Source organism: Opisthorchis viverrini (genome assembly GCF_000715545.1).
Source record: "Opisthorchis viverrini unplaced genomic scaffold opera_v5_92, whole genome shotgun sequence".
NCBI classification, from domain to species: domain Eukaryota; kingdom Metazoa; phylum Platyhelminthes; class Trematoda; order Opisthorchiida; family Opisthorchiidae; genus Opisthorchis; species Opisthorchis viverrini.
In genome coordinates this window covers 401,116-425,187 of record NW_008751748.1, presented here as the reverse complement: position 1 = coordinate 425,187, position 24,072 = coordinate 401,116, and the positions used below count along the sequence as shown (strand labels likewise).

At 44.3% G+C, this 24,072-nt stretch overlaps 1 protein-coding gene across 1 annotated transcript in view; it reads right to left on the bottom strand.

Annotated features, from left to right (window-relative positions):
* The window catches only part of T265_05088 (hypothetical protein), a gene marked incomplete at both ends in the record, with an annotated part of 54,362 nt that overhangs the window by 13,832 nt on the left and 16,458 nt on the right, over positions 1 to 24,072 (bottom strand). Inside the window, 5 exons of the mRNA XM_009170005.1 lie at positions 1,887 to 2,210; positions 14,018 to 14,077; positions 16,935 to 16,991; positions 22,221 to 22,314; positions 23,859 to 23,962. Of these exons, the coding sequence (XP_009168269.1) occupies positions 1,887 to 2,210; positions 14,018 to 14,077; positions 16,935 to 16,991; positions 22,221 to 22,314; positions 23,859 to 23,962 (639 nt within the window). The remainder of the gene's footprint in view (positions 1 to 1,886; positions 2,211 to 14,017; positions 14,078 to 16,934; positions 16,992 to 22,220; positions 22,315 to 23,858; positions 23,963 to 24,072) is intronic.

Here is a 24,072-nt window from a genome sequence, read left to right as displayed (position 1 = left end):
CAACCCCCAACCTGGAGGGCCAGGAGACTGTGTTCGTCAGACCTCTAACCATTGACCAACCTGGTATGAGAGACTCTGTGAGTGTCGCGGGACACTCTCCAGTATAGCTCAATGGATCGCTGAGGTGCGCAAACCGTCACACCACGGTAAGGTTCAGTCTCTTCGTTACGGTAGATCAGGGCAACGATGCTAAGTGTACTGGAAGATTCAAACTCACTGACGACAACACCAGTGCATCAAGTACCTTCTAGGGACAGATCTCATCTGTGAGCAAACTGATGCGTAATCTCGGGGAACGAACGTTCGACGCAAACTGGAGTTACGCACAGTACTCGACATCTGTCCTATTCTGGAGAGGCAAACTCAATGTTGGGAGCACTTTGAACAAAGTGGTTGCTTCGTTGGTGTCTCCGCAAACGTCTAGAGACAACTTACTATAAACGAAAGGTTGTTGAGTTACAGTATGCTGGTGGGCGGATCGCTGCTTGCAAAAGTGGGATCCATTCTTGTGGGTAATCAATCCATGTACGGGGGAACAGAATCTATAACCTACCAATGTGCCAAGACAAACTATTCTAGTGGTTTTTAACATGCGAATTACGATTGCAACTAGTTGTTTGACTGCGGTGTGAACCCTAAGTCTGATAGGCTGGTTTAGTTCAGTGGTCTAGTCGACTTTACAATGCTCCGCTCAAACAGCACGCAGTATATAAACCTAATTATGTCCAACTTACACGTTTGTTTTGGCTAGCAAAGCAACCAGGCTACCCATCCATATAGAGCTTACCAGTTTTACAAGATTACTGCTGCGAACACTATGCTCGTAACTCAATCCATCGGCTTTACAGCGTAAGCTGACGACTTCCAAAGCCGAATGTCTTTTGCATTGCCTCTGGGTAACACGTGAAAAATAGCTCCAATTTTTCTCCATCATTATTAAAACAACATTTAATTTTCAGCACAACACCCAATTAAAAATACTCTGAGGCCAAAGGTCTTGTGATTCGATTTATCGAGCTGTGAATACCCCATTCTAACAGAATCCTCTAGCAATCGAGCGAGAAACGTTTTACGTTTACAATGTAACACTCAAGCACAAACCTAAACAACCAGTGACGTCAATATTATTTCGTATGTCAGATTAAACACATGGTGAGCGGTAGCAAGTTTGCACTTGAATGCAATTAATTACCTGTCCAATTTGTACAGCGTATTTATTGATGGCTTGCCAACGAAACTGTGTATTTAGCTGGAAAAACTAAGGTTGAAGGTTTTCCTGAGGCAGAACAGAGCAATCGGAAGGCTGAGAATGCATCCATTGCTGGCCACGATCAACTATATTGCTGTACTTACTTTTTTCTTAGTGACCATGCTCTTCAAAAGTGAACGATAATACTGGAGGCGGTTGTGCTCATGCAAGAAAATACATCTTCCAATAACTAGAGGGAAAAGAAGTCAATCAATGGCTTCTCAATTCGGAGAAAAACGCAAGCGATCTGGCATATATCACTATCTTTCCCAGAAAGTTGACGGTTCGTTCTAATAGTGACTGGCTGAAGGTATGGTTGTCATAATCCTGTAAGATTCTCTATGTTTCAGGCGAACCCTTGTTTAATCGAAACCACCGAATTAGAGTCTAAGTGCTCCTGATTTTCCTTCCTCGTAAATAGGGTCACTGGGCTCGACTACTGACCATACCACACAGAAGACGCAGGTGAAAAATAAAAGCTTCTTGTTCGACCAATTATGATACGTCAAGCTGCTGTGAAAACATGCAAATATATGGTTCCCTCTAAGCCTTACTGGCTCCTCTCTAAGCATGAAGCATGTTGTTAGCTGTCGCGCAGTGAAGCATGTGTGGGAATTGAATACGGACAGGCACTCACATGTATCTCCCGTTCTATGCGGATCTTTATTCTCCGTCGAGCGTTAATTTCATCCGAAACATCACTGACACTGATAGACTTTTCGATTGGAGATGTATTCGTGTCGGAGCCTGGAGAATGGATATCCAACTCGTTCGCCAACGAACCAATTAAACTAGTTTCTGGCTGATTGTAAATTCGGATATCTGGTTGTGAAGCAGAGTGTGGCACCGAATCATTGGTGGCGGAGTGAAGAGGCTTTGTATCCGGAGAGGCGTAATTCAAGTAGGTAAGGTCATGTGTATATAGACCAAGATACGGAATCAAGCCAGGCACGTTTAGATTCTGTAAGGTTTTGGAGAATAATAACAGAGAAAAATAACACATCCACAGAACGATGAAGTAAAGCGAAGTAAAGCAAACGACTGTTTTCCCAATTTTCTTCAATTTCCCGTAAAAACAAAATGCGCATGAATGACTGACGTCATGCAATGTCCCATAAACTCATGGAATCAACTCGAAGTAACAGGAAATTTAAACCCGGTGGGTTGAAATATCAAAAGAGCCATATTGTATGTCTTTTTAAATAACATTAGTTCACACTATTTCAGCTAATATAATAACATTTTATAACACTTCTATATTGCCAATTTGTTCAGTTTGTGAAGTCAAATTTACCTCTTCAGCGGTCCTGCTTTCATGCCTCCAGGGTAGGGATTTCTTCGACGTTTATTTAGCGTGTCCCATTCTCACTGGTAGATCCAACCCCTCAGTAACTTCTTTTAAAGTAGCGGGAATTTCGTACTAGACACCCAGTTGGGTATTCACTACCGCATCCTAATCATTGAATCCGTTAGGCCAACATATCGATAGTGTTGTCCATAGACATCCTGACCAAACAATGAAGATTTCACAGGCTGTATGTTCGGGTACTGATTCAATCAGACAATGTATGTTCGTAGCACCATGACATTTGGTCATTGCTTCTCAATAATCAATCGCGATGTCAGGCAAAAACTAATGTACCAGTCGATCTTCGTTGCTTAATGGAATCGTCTCATTTGTGTATACAGCCATATTCGTTAGCGCATTAGTGATTGTTGCAAGTATGATCGGCACATTCGATTGATGACGTCAGCTGACCACAACGGAATGTTATCTGCTTATCACAAAGCGTACTGTTAGGTCTATTAGGGAAGAGCTACACGATCCAAACGGCATGATCAAACGAATAATTGGGAATTGGCCGATCATTTATTCACGTTCCTGGTTAGATTACAATACGACAAAACTGAGGTGAACACCAAAACACGCAGCGAAGGCGGAATTACGGGTGACTAATCGAAAAGCCTTGTGAACAGTTTCAATATTATCCAAAACATATCGTTGCCATTCTTAAACAAACGGAGAGCATTGATAACATCTAATTAGCTACCTATGGTTACGTAACACACTGATTTTGAGGGCGATGCAAAAGAAATTTCGCTTTGGAAACATCAGCTCACGCTGAAAAACCGAACGATGGAGTTAGGGGCATGGGGTTTGAAGGAGCAATCTTGTAAAACTGCAAAGCTATAGATGGATAGCCTGATCGCTTTATAGAAACATGAAAGTTGAACGAAACTAGGCTTAGGCTCTGCTTGCTTTGCGGGCAGAGCTTTCAGTTCAAATTTAACATGTACAAATTTGGCACGGTTTCCAAATAAACAGCATCAACCTGACATCCGCTAGAGCACAAGTTCAGCCACCAAAATTAAAACAGGAATAAAAAAATAAGAATGACGGGAGGAACAGGAAGAGCTGAGTGTTGTTATATAACTGCTAGGAGCAGATAAGTTGTTTACCTCATCCGTAACATCAAATGGAAGAATGATTGGAAATGGCAAATCGATATATTTCTTCAGTGCCTGTCATGCTTTAAGGGTCCTAATTAACTGTGAAAATCAGTGAATAAAATTGTACGTAGGAACCCACTCAAACCTACTACCAGTCTAGGGATCCGCAAGCTAAGGGTCGTCCGGTAAAAGGAAGGGACATTCCGACAAGTGCTCTCATTTTGGTTTCGACAGAGAGATTCAGTTGAACCCAACTGAATTTCTCATGATGGTTCGCCTCAAATGAATGTGCTGCACCATGTTTCGCTTGAGACTATATTTGAGACATCGCAACATCTTGTCGTCTAGACGTGACAGGCTACTCATAAGGTTGCTGAAAACTCTGACCATCCACGACCGGTTCCAACCTTCTTGAGACTCATCAGGTAGGTGCAGTCCTCGAGTTTTCACAAGGTCCACTTGAATCCAAATAGGAAAGAGTTCGACAACTACTCTCATTTGCAAAAAAATGTTTTTTTTGACAGAAGACTCAACTGAATTCAGCTGAATCTCTCGTTCATGCCACTTTGGATATCGGTCCACCTCAACCACGATGCAGCCTTCCAGTCGTAGGTAAAAACCCTTTTGTAAACTGGACAGGAGACTGGTTGAAAACGGTGGGTACACTGGAGTGGATGGTTCTTCGATGATCCAATTTTTTCTTGTTTTCACAGGATAATGATGGAGCCAGTGACGTCGGGAAAATTTTTCTCTAGTACCTGTACAAGATTCATGACGAAATGTATCAACAGAAGTCGCATCCAATGAGCTATTGCGAAAACAGGCAGGCAGCAGAATAGTTTTGATGTGTTTCAATGAAGTGGAGGGCCGGTATTGCCTGATGTAACTTTGGAAATGTCTTCAGCCCGATTGAATTTTAAGGAAACCGTTTTGCTGTACAAGTACGGTTGTTTACGGCGAGTGGCGAGGAGACTGCCCACAAACAATCACTCCAGAGAAGTAGACGCAGTACAAGGACTTGTACCCGACTTGTAACGGTGAATGTATTTCATTAAAATTCACGCCAATTTTAAAGCAGTAGATGTGTAGCCAAATGTGTGTGTGTGTGTGGGGGGGTGTGCTCTACCAGTCCAGAAGTATCGGGATTTCGTCTACACTGATCACAAATGGAACTAGACAGCATAGACCAAAACAGAGCTAGTCATTGTAAAGAGACACGCTACGGGAGGATTATACGACATATTTGACCGAAAATCACCAAAAGCGAAAGATTCGTTCGAAGGTCACTTGAGTCACATGTTAACCTCAAACTAGTGTGCAAAGTGTGCAAGGCAGATAAACCCGTTCCGAATTCGCGGCGCTATAGGGAAGTTTGATTGAAATAACCTTGTAACTAGATCCCTCCTATTTCTGAGAGCGTAGTTTTACAGGCGAGACGGCCGAAGTGGTTAGAGCGCGAAATTACTGATCGGAAGGTCCGTGGTTCGAACCCGCCCTCTGCCTCTCGACTTCCCCTGTCTAGGCTTGGGCAACCTGGCGGTATCCCAGCCCTCGTGCAACCTTCGGGTGGCATGGCAATTAGGCACCGGAAGGGTGCTACAGCTGAACGATTTTTTTACAGGCTTTAGTCACGAGGTCAATAGTGGACAATGATTACTTCGAGCACTGAAGTCGCTCAGCTGTCTAACTTCAAGAACTCGCCTTTAGGCCTCATCTGTCTAAAGGTACTCCTGTGTATTATGCTACCTTACAGTACTCGGTCAAATGTAGTGGAGATATCGTCGAAGAAACAAAATCAATAAAACTGGCGAACTGAATAAACATAAACGACGCCGTTTGACAGTTGATCATCCATTATCAGATCTACTCAGAGCATATTTTCATAAAGGAACCTCGGATTTGAGTTAGAAAAAGAAAAAAATAGCCCCTCTTGGGAGCTCACGAGTTGTCACCAAATTTCAATCAGTATTCTATCTTAGCCGGGAACTAGTTTGAACTAGTTTGTTGTATCTGTAAATAATTTGCACACCCAACCAGTGAGAACGATATTACTTCATACTCTGTACCTCATCCACATATCTGAAATAATGGTTGGAGGATGATCCCGCCGGTGTATAGTACAAAAGGATTCAATTAAACATAAGTATGAAAGCAGAAACCGTTGAAGTTACCCACGCAAATGAGTTTCTCTCGTGCAGCGAAAAAAGTATCGATTCGAGGTCATTTCACTTGCATTGGTTATTTGGTAAAAAGCCCAATTGGTTTGCATAGACAGTAGTGGTTTTGTTACATGAATTCGCAGACATTAATCCATAACTGTTGTTTATTATCTAGGAGCAGAATACACAAACTGACTGACCGAAGAAAACTTTTTATTTGGTTTTGTAGCCAATCGTCGTGGTGAGAGTGGTGCGGGAAAGGATAGAGTGACTCTGGGTCGTGCTGCAACACATTCCGGCTGAGATTGTTGCTGAGCAAACAGTGAATGCCTTTCACAAGTAACACCATTCACCTGTTCCTTCTCCAAAGTATGCTCAAGCTGAATGCATCCATGAAAAGAAACAAAGACAAAATGGGTTATGCATGAACGAGACACACGGCGGTGATGTGGCGTGCACAACCAGGGGTGGGAAAAAAGGCAACTGAAGCAAAAGGGTGTTATTCCCAGTGACGTGAATTTCTGTGCAGAAGACCTGCTGCGTGTTGGTACAACCCACTATGATTACTAACCTATCTTCAAGGGACGGTTTCCCCTCTCCGGAGGGGCTACAGCATAGTGAAAACATTGGGGTGCTCGACTCGGCAGTATGTACTACATTTCTTGTACAAGCAAGGAGACCGCTGGCATAAGCAGGATATATAGTCATTCCTTCATAAACACGTGGAAAAATGGACTGTCCCCGGAGGTCGTTACATGGGCTAGATACGTTTTCTTATGACCTGAGCATTTGCCTTGCTTGGTTTCGCGCACTATTAAGTCTATGATGGTTCGTTTAGTTATTCTGGTGAGATTACAAATTATATTCCAACTTGACATGCAGCTGCATTCCTCCGTTATAAGCACCGTATACGCTGTACCACAGTGATCACGTATTCAAACCTTTTTGTAACCATAAGATAGCAGTATATGCCAAAAGCGATAATTTGGACATCTATACTGGTATACCAACGAAGAGCAAGGCAACTTGACTGTGAAACCACCGAGATACTGAGCGACAGTTACCCTCCCTTTTAGAAGAATGGGTAGTGACATACGGTTATGACGGCTGACTGCTTCCGCGAGTTACACATGGGGCCGAGAAACGCCCGTTTTCAAGACTGGTTACTAGGCGCACAGTGGGGCTATCATGTCTTTTATGGAGCTTCCCGGTGTTCAAATGCACAAATTCAACTAACGGCTGAAGCATTTGCACTTTCAATTTGGCACCTGACAGCCCACCATACGCTCCCATTTCCAACTGGTTAGTTCTTAACACAGTGCCGAGCCATCTGTTTCTTATCGTAATTGGTTCAATCCAGCGCGGCATTAATTCTACATGTGCAGAGCTTGGAAAACAACGGTTGCATGGCCATCACGAAGCAGAACTAACGAGCTCAAGTGATCAGAAAACTGAGTGAGTGTGAGAATGAGTGCCTTCAGCATCAAAGGGGCTTCAACTTACATATGTAAAAAAACGTTGATTGGGTGTCTGATAAGAGAAACAATGTGATACAAACACCTTTGAGGAGCATCGAACTTAATATTTCGGACAAGGACTGTCAGAAAAGGGGCGAGTGAAAACGAGCAGTCGCAATGCAGGAGGAAGCATAAGAATCATAAAATGAACCTCGCATAATAAATTCAGTGACTATACCGTGGAATAAAGGGAACAACGAGAACCCAGAGGGGCAGAGATCAATCCCCTGCGGAAGGGAAGCTACTGAGAACCAACCAGGAAAGGACATCTGTCTATTGTTCTGTTTATATCGGGAAAGTGGAACTACATTGCTTCCCCCCCCCCCTCTGGAGAAAAAAAACAATCCGAGATGGTTCCTACAACACGAACATCTCTTCGCAATCGCGATCGAGAATAAAGTTGATCCGGAAGCACAGCGGCACTTTTCCGTTAAAGATTCGCTCATTCTCCCGGGGAGGAAACAAGGCATTGATAACAAGTTTCTGATACAGACCTAACAGGCAATACAAGCATAGAAACGGTTGACTAGCTGAATAGTTCCGATCACACTATTCATTAATCCCCACCCACCCCTCATAAGAATCACAAAAGTGCAAAAAGACGCATCCAAAATACAAAAAGAATGAGTAAAATGACGTAGAACACAGAAGCAGTCAGAAGTGAACCTGGATCTTGAATAATTGAGAATTGTGCGAAACCGGAAAAAAGGGTGGGAGCGTTTGATTCTGGTGGAAAACGAAGAGTTTTCTGTGATAATGAGGGAATTTCTGCTGATGAATTTAGCCGGAAACAGTCTAGTTACATGGACGAATGAGTTGTTCAGAAGAAAAGTTGGAGCGGTGGAAGAGACAAAATAGAGGAAGAACAGCTGCTTCCCAAAGGCGGAAACCACATTACTTGTCGTCAGTGAGAGCAAGGAAATTGAAATTGACCAATAGATGGAAAGAAGCCTGAATGTAGAAACGCAATACTCCTGGTAAAACGAAGACGAGATTTGTAGATAAGGGGCGACCAGAAAATGGAGTATCTATAAGAAAAAACCTAAACCAAACGTCTCTAGGAGGAGTCTCCGACTAGAGGCAATCAAGAAAGGCTGCTGGAAAAGGATAAACCAAAAGAAAGTCGGAGATTATGGGATGGCTGCAGGGTCCAGGGTGGTTAGAAGTGGAATGAGAAGACTGTGAAGGTATATGAACCACCAGATTTGTGTACGGTAACAACATCTCCATTCAAAATGCGGATAGTATACACGTAGTCACCACTAAACTGAAATGAGACAGATGACCGTAACTGGTATAAGGTGCATCTGCGGGTCTTTGAATCGACTGCCAATTCGAGGTTACAACTAAAGAGGGATGAGCAGCAGAAAGCGCGAGATTGACCACAACCTTGGGGAACTCCGGTGTTGATCATGTGGATCTGAGGAACTTGTAGAAGCCTGATCATCAGGACGTTCTCAATTTCCTTGATAAAACGTTGTCGTCGGTCCTACAGGGTAGCTTGGCTGTCGAGTCACACTAGATCGAAAGCTTTCAAGATGCACATGCTGATCAACTCCGTTTCATCAAATGAGCCTATAGCAGAGGACCGGGCGTGAGAAACGGTCATCTGTAGAACAGTGGTATTGCAGTACATATTGGTGGTCATTCGAGAGGCAGTTGCACCACATACGAACTATTTGACCGGGATGGATTCCAGAAGTTTCGAGAAAACTCAGTGGTTGGAGTGGGGCGAAGAACACTCGGGTTGGAAAAGCATTCAAGTATTGAAATGAGCAGTACCCATGTAATTTCCGAAAACAGGGCACGACACTGTTGGATAGACATGGGTGAAAGAATACCCGAGCACAATTTTGGTACAAAAGGGATGAAGTTAGAAAGGGACTGAGAAGAACCGATGTACCAAGAGCAAGACAAACGGTTGAAATGAAGGCAAAACTGGGCAAAGATTCCAAGCCTCCCCTGTCTGCTGTGGAATCAGGAGAAACAGTGGAAATATGTTACCAGAAATCAGAGCCAGCAGTTTTTGCAAGGTGGACTCCCAGAGGATGAACCAGATAGGTGGTCAGCCTTGCCAGTAACACGCAATTTCTGGCACAGCAACATTTACGAGCAATACGTAATGGAAACGAGAGAAGGATGAAGTCGCCGGAGTTTATGCGACCGATACTTTTTGTGATGAGGATAAACGTGACTGAGGAAGAAGACCTTGTAAAAGACAAGAGATTTTCCTTATTTGTTAGTGCTGGTGAATTTTTGGACAAAGTTCGTATTACACAAGACAGGAATAAGTAAAGAGTGGAGAATTACCTGAGAAAAACGCCATGGACTTGATGGAGTGAGAAAAAGCTCAACGGTGGACGGCAAATCATGCACAGATTGATCCTAAACGTTCGTCTCTAAAGGTCCAGACAAGGTTGTCAGCTTGTCGTGGTTATCGGGCTTCTATTCTGCAATGATCCTGCGACCTATACTAGGTGCGAAAACACTTATGGAACTCAGTTTCTTAAGGTTCAACCATGCCAGAAAGCCGACGGAGAAGAATGAGCCTCCGTAATGCGAGTAATCGTAGTCGAGGCGGTCTGGAGGTAAAGTCATACTGTCCTCTGCGATAAAAGTGTGAAGGCAGTAAGGCGCTTTCCCAAGGCGACCGGTATGCCCATATTTGTGGAAGCAGCGATGCTGTCTTTCTCAAAGAACGGACGGGTGTGGAAAGGTCAGCGCGAAAATCTGCATACTCCGATCGCTCAACGTTTGACAGTGAACGCTGGTTAAAATACTTTTGAATCCAAAGAGTCCGGCGCTGCTTAAAAGACACCTGCTGAGCGCAGCTACATTGAAAGTGAGCCAGTACTGCCTTACTCCCTGCATCCTCGGAACAGGCTGGTCCCCTACAGCCAAGTGGGTGAGACTATTAAGTCAGAGTCTATGGGCAGGACCCCCGAACAAAACCCTACATCTACTCACTCCGCCTTGTGGATTAGAATTTCGAGTCAAAGGCTCAGGTTGGGGTGCCTCAATACAAACTACTTCTTTGACCTGAACAACCGAGAAGGATCATTTGCCCTTGTAGCTCTTAGTTCATCGACCTTTTCTCACAATCTCTCCCCACCCATCGAATGACACGGTGGGATCAACATATCCGCCATTATTCCGTGTCTAAACCTTCGCCCAGGAAAGTGAGCCAAAATAATAACTCACCGTTGTCGAAGGATCCGATCCACGTTACAGCCTTTAATGTCCGTAATCCGTGTCAAAATGGACAACAGGCCTCTCTTGCTGAAACCTTGCTTTCATATCTGTCTATGAATGTTGTCCCCGAAACACGCACAAAAGACCCCACTTCAGTCGTGCACCTCCAGCCGCTTGGGACGAGCTCGGATGTTCCACATTTCACTCTTCGAGTATCCAGTGATCCTGAAGTAATAGCTCGTGGTATCTATGGTGTGGGAGTTGCACTCATCCCAAGGCTAAAAGTGCCTTACTGGATTGGATCCCAGTAAACAGCCCCCTTTGCACTGTGCGGTTGTCTGACTAAATTAAGATCAATGCAGGTCGATGCTGGAAACAGTGTTTATTTGTCGTATCGGCATAGGCTCCAAGAGATTGCAGTTCTGAGACTGAGGACGAGTTTTATCAAGATTTGTCACCACTGCTTTGGTCGGTAAGAGGGACAGATATAGTAATGTTGGAGGGTGATACAAATGCCCAGGTTGGACAACCAAGTCCGGAAGAAGCACAATAAGGTGATCGATTTGGAGTTGATGCTGAGCGTACGGATAATGGGGCACAACTTCTTTAGTTGTGTGCAGATCATTGTCTGCTTCTGGCCAGTACGAACTTTCAACACATCGAGTTGCTTGGAGGCAGCTACCACAAGACAGTCGTGGGCACAAATGGACTATGTGGATAACAGTTGCCGATGGAGAGCATCAGTTAAGGACTGTCATTCCTTCTGGCATCCACAACTTTACTCTGATCATGCCACAGTGCGGGCCCGGTTATTACTTCACTTTCCGTCAGCACTACGTGTGCCAAAGAGAGCGGCTCCGTTCATCAACTTCGACAAGTTTCAGTAGCTGGAGAGTATCGAGCTCATCTGGGTAGAAAGCTACTGGGAACGTAAGTCATGCTGATGACGAAGATTGCTTGTAGGTTGAATGGAGGCAATTTGAAGAAGCAATGCTCTCAGGTTTCAGAACTGTTCGTCCAGGCCATCTGACACCACTAAATGAATACTGGATAACGTCGAGATCAGATCTTATTGCTGTCGGAAGGGCCATACTAGCGATTGTGATGGTACACGCAGATCCCTCAGATGCCAGATAATCGGGAACTTGAAGAATGACGGAGAACGCTGGTGGTCTGACAGAAGTGGCCCGATCACGCAGTCAGTGACGCTCATGTATCAAAGTTATCATCTTCAATGCGTAACCAATCAATCCCCGAACTAACTGAACATGCCATCACGTCCAAGGGTTGGCCTTAGCTCCCGAACTCTCCCAGTTTCCGGTGTTCCAAACTGTAGCAGCTGGAACCAATGCACCTATGGAACACGGGTTTATGGCTGACAAATTGACTGATTGTTTGTTTCTTTCCAAACTGAAGTGTTTTGAAGGCAAGCCGAAGTACGTAGTCTTTACGTTGTGTTCTTGCATATGAGTGCATGCTGGTGTTACGTAAGCGGTATTTCAGGAGGTAATCGAGCCTAATTGAAGGCATCAAAGATTGTCTTAAGATCTGTTACCCATTAAGGGACAAATCGCACTACATCTCCAGAAGGAACATCAGTTATGTCGCCAAAAAAAGTTGGAGCATCATTCGAAGTACAAATTTCCAAAAGACAAACAGTAAACAACGGATGTATACTATCCCATTCGGCAGAACAATAACACAAGAAGATGCGAGACAGACAGAAATGAGTGGAAATGAATGGATACAAGTAACTACAATGATTACAGAAGTCGACTGGTGTAGAAAAGCCGATGAAATAAGAGTCAGAATGGGTCTCAATAAAGAGAGGGGGAAATTGGGGGTGAAAAACGATAAAACGTGCTGAGCTGAGTTATTACTACTATTGAAAAATACAGATGTTGCAAAGTGAAGCTATGAATGCAAGGCGTTGGGTTTAGTCGCTTTTGAATGATAGGTGAGAGAGCCGACAATCTAACCCAAGGGCTTGTGCTGATGAACCACATGAGACTCGTTTTCACAGGTTGGGCGGTAGTAATTCCCTGAACAGAAGCGCTTGTGAGGTATTATCCAAAGGCTTTGATCAATGTCAGAGAAGAATTTATACCCTAAACTTCCTAAGCAGGTGCGGAACGCAAACGAAATGTCCCGGCTTGACAGGAAGCTGTCAGACAACTCGTTAGAGGCACGAAATGTGAGAGAGAGCCAGGTGACTCGGGTGAAGACAGGAGAGATCGCGAAGTCAAAAGTTAAAAGCTGAGGGAGATGAAAAGTATGAGGAAGATAGAAAGACACCAAATTCACAACTAGAGAGAGTTAGTGCAGTAGATTTGATTAGGAAACTAAACAACGCCATTCAAGGCATCTATCGGAAAACAGAGAAACCCTCGAATTTCGAAATTATCACCGGATTAGGAAAAAAGCTAGGTGAGGTAATAATATCACACCGTGAATTAGTATCAAGCTAGTTGGTTAGCAAAATATTGACATCGGAGTTTACATCGTGTGATCCAGAGAGGACTACAGCGGCAATGACACTCTTGAAAGGGTTCAAACAACGATTCTGTAAGGGCACCTTGTTTCTGGTCCGAAAAACGGTTGACCCCAGTATACCCAATTCAAGACAATTTCAATCACTGATACCCTAAAAGTTGCGAGAGGCTCCAATAAGCTGAGAAGATTATAACTACATACACATCGAGATAGTTGTGCAAACGACCGGCCGCCAGTGGACATTCAACAAATATGATTTCGATCCGTTGTTGTCCTGGACATTCTGATCCGCAAAACGTAGTCGTGAACTCCAGTATGGCGGTCTGCACAATCCAGTAACAAATATCACCGCTTTGCGCTTTTGGATTTCGCATAGCAGCGACCTATGTGACTTCAAAAGTAGAATATGGTGGTGCACTGAAAACTACAAGAACTATCGTGATCACGAACATCTGTGCACAGCGAATGGAACAAATGCACCGGCCATCTAATCGCCACACACTGCTTGCGGTCATTAGCTGAAATTCCGATCATATTGGAAATTGCGCTGTGCGATAGCAAATACCGGAGTGCGTATTGGTAAGAGGGTCAACGAGCCAGCGACGCCCAACTGGTCCCAGAGTGGAGTAATACCGCGGTGGATGGAGTTTCTCATCACACACGAAAAAAAGATGTGTGAATACTTGGGCCGACTAAGTGTGCCTTTTTTTAGGTGAGTTGAACCGTCGACGGGGAAATCCGCTCCACCGAGGAGGCACTTCCGTATCCGCAAAAACATGCTTACATAGATCATTGAAGTTCTACTGGAAATTGGGGAATTAATTGAACAAGGAAGTGGTATAGTCACATAATACAATCATTCCGTCCACCAGAAAGTGGGTCTTTTCAGCTTCATCTATAGTCTTATAAATAAGACGGTTGCTCATCATGCAGGCTGCAATATAGGAAACACTCACTTCGGTTGGAGGAGCTGACCTGAGAGAGGGATCGCCGTCCTGATGACGTGGACTTGATTTCTGAAGAAAGGAGATGATAAACACGTGTCTTAATCGTTGACCGGAACATCAAGTGCCAAGAAAGCCTATCATACAATGTTCTCCAATTCCGAGTAAGAACCCCACACAATGAATCCCAGTCTTTTGAGTTTTCAACCCAATTAGGGTGCCTCGTTAGTTCAGTAGGAAAACGTTGAACCACCCACCATCCAAGAAGTTTCGAACCGGTGCGTGGATGGAGAATAACCTCAGTTCAGTATCTCTTTTATTAGTACTGCTGAATAGAAGCGTGGCTTCAAGGATTTTATGACCCTAGTCACAAACAAACTCACTAGTAAGTCACCAATAGAGAACTTCTGAATCTAATGAATTTATTGGCAGAAAGTAGTGCAAAGTGGTCGGTTGTTCCCGTCTAGGGAAACCTGTATAACGTAAGTCACACACAACACGAACAATCTTTCCGTAACGTGCAACCCATTCGGGAGATGCAGTGTTTGAGGCGCGGATAGTAAAATAATGTATACAGAAAGCAGTGCGAAGTGCTCAGTTGTTCCCGTCTATGGAACAACGTACACCATACAACGCGACCCAGTCGTTTCATAACGTGCGACCGGTTCGGAAGGTGCACATATGCACACAAGAGCAAATAGTGTTTGAGGCGCGGAAACAGAGGTCCAGAAAATAATCACCAAAACCATGAATAATTAGACGAGTGCCAGTTAGTTAAAGCACCCTCAGGTAGGTTTTAGACGAGTCCAATGGTACGTTTGGCATCTTTTATGTTTACCCTCTTCGTTGACAGGGACGAGTAAGTGGTGCTAAGAAAGTCAACTCACGCTGCATAATACTAATAACGATAATAATAATAACCTGACGTAAAAGTGTGCACATGTTGCACAGCGGATATAGCTGTCATAGGATTGTTCGTCGATGATCTGACGAGGAGGGGATGAACAGCAATGTATTGGGGACGCTAGCTGATATGAGTGGTTCACGAATCCAAGGGTGCTAGTAGGCTTTTCATTGGAAAGATCGGAAGGGAAGGCTATGTACTAAAGGCAACAGCTTGCATGCATGAGAGCGATTTGGTGCGCGACTGGCTCACGCCTGTGAATGTCTTGTACCATCGATATGTCCTGGCTTGGGGTCCCCATCAAGAGACTGCAATGATCAGTGCAGCTGAGTTGGCTGATGATGGCTTTCACGCTTCACCGGTAAGTGAATGCTTGACCGTCCCGGGCTTCTTTCCATCACCTGTGTGATTGTGCGAAAAAGGCTATCTGAGAAAGTCCACCGGTATAGGGAGCGCGCAATTAAGCCAGCGTAAAATATGGAGTGTGATCAGTTCATCCATTGTGGGCGAGAGATTTTTTCGGAAAGGCATTCGAGGTATTTTAGCGGCCAGTTTCTTACCCACTTAACAAGGTGGAGCACATCGCTGGTTGCATTTCTGTGCCACAAGTAATGCGAGTATAAAAAAGCTCAGGCTAGAGCTAGTTCAGTGGTTAAGGCGCCAGGTTACTGACCGAAAGGTCCGTGGGTCGAACCCAACATCAGCATCTCGACTGCTCGTGCCCAGGAGTGGACAACCTAGCTTATCCCAGCCCTCCAACCTCCTTCTATTGGCATGGCAGCTGGGCGCAGAAAGGGAGCTAGAGCTGAACAGTTATCTTTTGTTCCTCATATTACAAAAAACTGTTCTGACCTCGTCGTTATTGGATAAGGATAAATCTACCAGTTTGACCCAGGCGGTTCTCAAACGATTGGCTTCGACTCCTCGGTGATTAACTATGAATCTCTAAATATCTGAACGTTCATACCAAATTAATGGTGCGCTGGCACCACAAGCTAATAATCGAACTCATGATATACATTAACCCCCAACGAGCTACTCCTTTCGGAGTCGCTCACTTCATTGCCTTCTGGTGGGTGTTGCAATTTAGGGGAATCTCATGGAATTACATTTAAGTTGCACCTTCAAAACGTCCTCTCCACGGGTCAGGCGAATCGCTGAATAGTGGTTTCAGCAATAAACGATGGTACCTGTTACAACTGAACAATATCACATGTCTCTTATTCGGTCAATCACTATCCTGAAAGCAACACGAGACAGTTTTTCGATCGTCAAATTTGGGAAAATTCAGACGAAGGACATTCATTTTGGAAATTGCACTTGGTTTAGCGGTAGACTCGTTTGTCTTATTTTTCAGTTCAATGTGCTGCACACAGCTTGCCCCATGTTTCAATGGGCACGATATTCGAGATAGAGAAGCATAATCCCTTGACATAACACACCCTTTATAAGGCGGCTGAAAACTCTGGGGCTTTATCAAAGTGCTAAAGGCTGAATTTATGGTCAACAGCAAAACAACTTGATAAACTTTCATTATCAGTTCACCATGCCAATATGTACGGGCTAGTTAACCAGCCTTCTAGCACCAGCACGTCTCCAGATTGCACTGTTTGAATATACACATTTCTGTTAGCCTTAGATGGAATGTGATAATCAGAACGGCAGAAACAATGTAAAAGAAACACTCCATATTGGAGCGGAGATCCAACTGATAGCGGAAACAATTCTGCTAGCTATGTTGTTGAATGTTACGGGTTGCTGGACTTACTATATACCTCAAAATGAAAGTCGTCCGGTGTGAAGGGTTATCACTGCTAGTTTGTGAACCAAAAAGTATGTCTAGTTGGATCTTTGGTACCCAAGAGCAGTGCAGCTAAGCGAGAGTTGGGACCAGTTATTAAACAAGGCGTTTGTTCGTACTGTGCATCAATCCGAAACCAGAAATCAACCTAGTGGAATGCAGCGTACTTGGATTGAGAGCTGATGATGGGACAAGGATGTCCGTAGGAAAATGCGCAAACTTACCGCACTTTGCTGTTGTTTCCTCTTAGCACGTTCGATTTTCTGTATGCTCTGTAAGTGCTGAGCAGAAAAAAGGCAGAGAATCTGCTTTATGGATGGTATACAGATGAATAGAGATGACCAAATGCAAACAAATTCACGGACACAAACTAATGACGTCCTTCAAATAAACATCTGTTAGAGTTAAAGATACACATTTGGGGGATATCTTTCAGGTGATAATCTTGTTGGCAGTGAACTGCTCCAATACATTGGTTGTTGATCAGATGGCTGTTGATCTGTTCGCCGAGCTTGGCAATTGGCTTGCAAACGTTTTGTCACCATACGAGGAGACATCATCAGTGCGCAGTTGGGTGGGTGCAATACACACATCAGCACACGAATTTCAAATGACCGGGGGCCAACGGTGAACGTTGGTGGCCTAGTAGGACCCATGGTTGGCTATTGATCTGTCCACTGAGTTTGGTAGTTAGTTTTCGAATGTTTAGGCACCAAACGAGGAGACCCCATCAGTGGGCGATTGAAGTGGGTGCACTGAGGATGTCTCCTTGATTGATGATGAAACGCCTGCGCGCCAGACAGCTCGGTGATGAAGGCACGAAATAACTTGCGCAGTTCGAACGCAATTTGGGTATTTCTGTTGCTCGTGTTTGGGATTGAGCAGAGTGGAAATATCTCAGTCCTCGTGCCCCATTCGAGTTTCACGGCATCTGTGCATCGAAAAGGTTTCACAGCTGCACGACTATTGTTATTGCGAGCGAAAGTCTGTAAACTAATGAACAGGCTTTGTGAGCACATCAATGATCATCAGATCAAGGTCCGATAAATGCACACGAGCTACCAATATTTTTTATGATGATGTGACATATAACCGACTTCATTATACAAGAGCGAAAGTCTGTAACCCAATGGACAGGCTTTGTGAGCACATCACTGATCATCAGATCAAGGACCGATAAATGCACAAAGGCTACCAATATTTTTTATGACGATGTGACATATAACCGACTTCATTATACAGTAAAATACGCTACAAATACATACTAGAAATCAGAACCCAAACGAAAGTAGGTGAAAGACTCGTCGGCCTCTTCTCTCATCACTGAGCCGAAACTGTCCGGAGCATCCAGGCCTTGAACTTGCAGTATTTACCCGACTGAAGAATTGTGTCTGTATACAATTGACATTCAGTGGCACCATCTTACTCTGTGACTCATGTCCCCAAAACGCGAATAGGGCTTCGAACACGGTACACAAACGAGTCAACTTGGAGCGAAAAATGGCTCATCTCAAAGCTTGACCTTCTAAATGTGATCCGCAGCTGAACTACAATGACCTCTCACATCGTATGGTGTTGAGTACGAAAAACAATCTGAAAGACGATCGAAAATTGCGTCCATCCACCAATGGTGAATGACCAATCCTGTCCTTAAAGATATTAGACATTCTTGAAATCAAATGTTGTCGCTTGAAAAGTTTCGCGGTTTATTTCTTGATAAGATAGTACAATATGGTATAATTGTGATGAAAAAGGAGGCCCGAAGGGAAGACAATTCTAAACACCTTCCTAAATAGGATAAGATAATATGTTAACCATTCAGCTGTAACATTCCTTCGCTGTCTAGCGGACATGCCACTCCAAGGAAGCACGAAGGCTGGGATACTGTCAGGTCGCCCAAGCCCAGATAGGGTAAACCGAGGAGTAGAGGTCGGGTTCGAACCACGGACCTTCCGGCCAATAAATTTGCGTTTTAACCACTGAGCCATCTTGACCCCCAAGTAGGATAGAACCGAAGCAGTAGATTTCAGTAGGATGTTGAGCCTCCCAGCGTAGAAAGAGTGCATTGACAGAGTAGCCATCAAACGTATTTGACAGTCCTGGCCTCAGGGAAAGCTCCATGCCAAACAACGCATGCAGTCGCGGAGGGGAGGCAAAATGGATTTAATGCCAATCTTATGGTCCGCGTTAATTGTATGCACGTATGCGAGTGAAGTAAAAGTGATACTTGCATAGACCAAGCCTGCTTGCCTCTGTTCGGAACGGCCCACTCGCCTAAGAAGGAGTCGCGTGGGGGGACCCGACAAAACTTGTCACTTCCGGGATGTCCAAGAAGTGTCCAACAAGTTGCTGTTCTTAAGTGATGACTGAATGGCCTTTGGATTGCTTGCCTAATTTTTGGAGTAATCCTTTTGTTCTGACTCTAAATGAAATTACCAAACAGTACGCGCAATAAAACTGGGATGCTGTTGCGGGTCCAGAAGCCCCTTTTCTAAGAAGCCCGGCAACTGGAAAAAAGCTATTATGAGGCCATTTCTCCTGCCCGTTTTGCAATCGGCCTAGTGTGAGCCTGTCTCACCTTTTGCAACCAACCAGTTTCTGGCCTTCTCTTTCTTTCTATCTTATGGGTTTCTTGGTGTTCATGACACCACTGGACGCTCTTGTGTGTCATTCTCATTGTTGATCGCCTTTTCTGTGCACCGCTCTTAAGTGCTCTTTGAAGGATGTCAGACTTTCTATTTCCGTTAGATAATCCATGCTATCGTAGTACCTTAAATCTGGAACTGATTTTGTTCTGATTGAACTCGGACAACCTGTCTACGCGTCACTTAGTACCGGTCAGGTTCCAATAATAGGGATGTGGCCCAAAAATCACCTGCTGTGTGCAATGGTCTTAAGTCAGAATTCCATACCATATTCCCTTTAGCTTCTAGTTGAGAGAGCCCCTTGCTACCAGGCGAGTGGGACTTCTAAGTCATTCTCCCAGTACCAGTCAGGTTCCGATAATAGGGATGCGGCTCAAAAATCACCTGCTGTGTGCAATGGTCTCAAGTCAGAATTCCATACCATATTCCCTGTAGCTTCTAGTTGAGAGAGCCCCTTGCTAACAGGCGAGTGGGACTTCTAAGTCATTCTCCCTAGGAGGGGTACTTTTTGAAAACCCTACCTTCCGTTGTCTGGCAAGTCAAACATTTCAGTCGCGGGCTCACGGTGAGATCCCTGAAATCAACCCCTGTTCGCGAAGAAAGTTTGAGATCAGCGTTACCACCTATCATGGTTTGGACAGCGTGGCTGAAATTTCCATCCTTCCTATCTTTCCTCTTTTTTCTATTNACCTTCCGTTGTCTGGCAAGTCAAACATTTCAGTCGCGGGCTCACGGTGAGATCCCTGAAATCAACCCCTGTTCGCGATAGAAAAGACCGATGTGTGCCAGAACCTATCATGGTTTGGACAGCGTGGCTGAAATTTCCATCCTTCCACTCTTTCCTCATCTTTCGATTCTATCTCATCACACTTCACTTCACCAAAGACTAGATGACCCATGCACAGTGGTAGTTTCATTGTCCGCACTCAAACAGATTGATCAGTAGGCTGGTTCGGTAGACAACTACGCCATTTTGGCGCATGTCCAGTTTCCGAATCCAATATATGATACCAGTATCATAACCACTTTTAACAAACTTGCGAAGAAAGTTTGAGATCAGCGTTACCAGTTGGAAGCCACTGGTGGTTGCAACACCGAAGAAAGACAAAAGGCTGCGATTGGACTGGTTCAGTTCAGGATAAGAAAGAACGTTTGACTGATTAGGTCACTAGGAAAAGCAGGTGATGTGTTGTCAGTTTATTAACTACGAATATATGATTTTAACATTCAGTGCACCAAACTGGGCTCCAGTAGGAGCCTTCTAAGACGCCTGATTTACCAGTATCCCACTTTTAACAAACTTGCGAAGAAAGTTTGAGATCAGCGTTACCAGTTGGAAGCCACTGGTGGTTGCAACACCGAAGAAAGACAAAAGGCTGCGATTGGACTGGTTCAGTTCAGGATAAGAAAGAACGTTTGACTGATTAGGTCACTAGGAAAAGCAGGTGATGTGTTGTCAGTTTATTAACTACGAATATATGATTTTAACATTCAGTGCACCAAACTGGGCTCCAGTAGGAGCCTTCTAAGACGCCTGATTAGATATTAGTTTTCATTACCAGCATAGTGGAAAACGGAGACCCTCCTTAAATACTGTCGATTAGCCAACTGGCTGGACGACACGAAACCTCTGATCCTGAACTTCTTTCCACTTGTGAAGACAAGGGCCAAGTCTCTATTCCTGCACAAACTACTATATATGCAGAGGGTTGAGAAGGTGCCACATAAATGGAGTATACTGACCACATTTCGTGTTTTAAATAAAGGCACGAGAACCTGTTGCGATAGCTACAGTAACACCAGTCTAGTTTCAATCGCGTCCACGTTGTTCTGAATATCAGAGACTACCCATGAAGACAGACAGGCTTACACCTTGGTCGCGACTGTGACATACTAGAAAATCAGATTTATCGGAGGTCAATAACCTCACTATTTCTGAATAAGAAAGCTTCTCTCTAATTAGTTGCTCAAATATAACTATGACATGGTTTTCTTCAAAGAGTGTTAGATTAGTAAGCCACTATTTTGCGGGTGCTGCAGGTTCATTCAAATGTTAGCAGGAGTATAGCGAAAGGTGTCTTCGGCTGCCTCCACATCACTGAAGGTTCGTTCACAGTACGTGGTCTCTCCCTTACCCTTAATTTTGACGCTGAAGACCAAATGGGAGAGACACTTGCAAACCGGGGACGAGGAAACTAGCATGCGAAGACACGACCACGACTTGCGGATATCGACTACCACGGACTAGCTGACACCGCTCATCGACCGTTGGAGACAATTTAGCAAGGGAAGACTCATCGCAGTCAGTGACGGGCCCGTGTTTGTAAGCGGCCTGGTTGACCCTAGGGAACCCAGCTTTCCATTCCATTCCTGGTGTGCCCACGACGCAGTTCCAACCTACCTTTCGATTTCTGTCTCCTGATCTACCCTTTCCGTTATCCAAATCAACAACACCAGCCCACTGCTCACAAACACGGCTTAAGGCCCAAAGAACTTTGTGATAATGTCGAAAATAAATTCTTCACTCCGCAGAAGTGCAGTTGTCATATCGAATTTACTGGGGCGCAAACCAAGATCAGCAATAAAGATTTTAACCTCGTCGTGTGTTCTGATCGACTGCACGGTCGACTAAACTAACCTATACCTAAATGTTCACCAGCGCTCGTTGTCGAAATGATCGCGTATCATTTACTACAAAGACTGTTTCACCTTTTCCACAACAGGTCATTGACTGGCTCGGGTCCCCTCATATCTTTGCGTGCTTTAAATGCATCGAAAGTATACGAGGAGAGTTTTGCACTGTCTGTAAAATTTCAGTGAAAAACAGCTCCTCTCTCCGATAAATTGTGGCTGAAAAAAACGTACCTTGGCGATTACAGTCCGAAGCTTCTGGTAGTTGTTTTCATGGCTCATCAGAGCCACCATCATTTCAAATCTTCGTAAATGCTGCGGGTAAAGTCTTTGAGGTGTGGGAAAACAAGGACAGAGACTGGTAACAGATTTCTACCGACCATGTAGACAAAGGTGACACCAAAAAGAAGAATCGCGGAATTTCAATCGCTCATACAACCCCGAAAAAATATTTGAAAAGGTCTAAAGCAATGGTACTTGGGGGCCAGCCACTCGAAATAACAAACCATTATATAGATTGGGTGGATGTATCACGACCGTGAATGGACCGAAATGGGGCGATCTGATTGATCGGAATATGGAGCAACCAGAATGAAGTACTTTTTAGATCGGCGCTTCATGCTCCAGCACGAAAATTTTCGCTTGCTTTTTCGGAAAATTCTGCTATTACTCCAAATATGCGGATATATAAATCTTTCTTTGTATCTAATCAAAGGTTTCTCGAACTATCGTATCCTTCCGTATACCATAAGTGAGCAAAACTGTAGGCCAAGGACCAACATTCGAGTTGTAATGCACAGCAAATATAGTATATCCACACAATAACCTCATCTGCATTCCAATTTGGTTTAGACGGGAGACTCCACTGAACCCCAGTCGAATTCCTCGTCTACGATATTCTTCAACAACCAAGAGCGTCTATCAATACTTGCACAATCGCTGACCACGCTTCGTGCGATCGACTCCGTCGAACATTTGCAAACATCATGACTATAGTGCTGCTTATTATGTTGATGCTGATAGCCTATCACCCGTGAACACATTCACTACCCTAGTAAGTGTTATCATAACAAGGGAACATATTCCGATATCTTGATGAACGGACCAGCCAAAACGAATGACGGCCTCTGCACAATATAATCGGTTTGAAACTATCACAAACAACAAGCTAATGCTGACACCTTGCTTTGCAAAGGAGCGTACAACCTCAAACTTGCAAATCTCCTAGATTTGTGTTACACCATTGATTGAAGGAGACCAAATAAGGTGCATACGATTAGAACCGAAGTCGTGAATGGACGCTATTACATGGACAGATAGGTGAACAGATCTCAGCGGTCACGAGCCTCATCTGGAGCAGTGTTCGACAGTCTGACGCGGTGAAAATCCAGTGGCACCACAGAAATTGTTCTTGCCAAGGTTAGTCAACCAATGACAGCCAATTAAAAATTTCTTGAGTAGATGACATTCAAGAATATACACATGTCTATTCGTGCTCCTGGATGGAGCACCTATCAGGAAGACAACCAAATGAAAAATGTAATCAGAGAACTGAGTCCTACATCTTGCCATTGAGTAGCGCGTTATTGTGATCGGTGCAAAAACATACGCGATGTTCATCCAACCAAAGCCACCTTAGCTGCAACGTTGCACGCTTAAAGTCCGCCTAAAATGGTGAGCGGCCAAAAGCTACCTGAATTTGCTAACTTCCCTGTCTAGCTAGTGTACTAAGACATGTCTACCGTCACGATCTTGCGATTGACAGTAAGTTTGAAGCAAGTTTAACAGCGAGAAAGGTTGAGTTCGGCTGATGCACCCACTGATGCGGATAACGCGGAACTGAAAACGGTCTAGACCGTGTTGAAAACTCACTGTCCCATCACGGTCCAACATTGACGTAACCGATGGATCGCATTGGTTTGTAGTCCAGTTAGTACTGCCTGCATGGAATAGAGGTTGTTCAGTCGTTGAAGTTCCTTGAAAGACAGTAAAAACGAGTAATTCGGTCAGTTTCAGTGGGCAGGAATGGTCAGCTAAGAACTGTTTGGGTAAGAGATATCTGTCCGCTGTAGAGGGAGTTTATTTG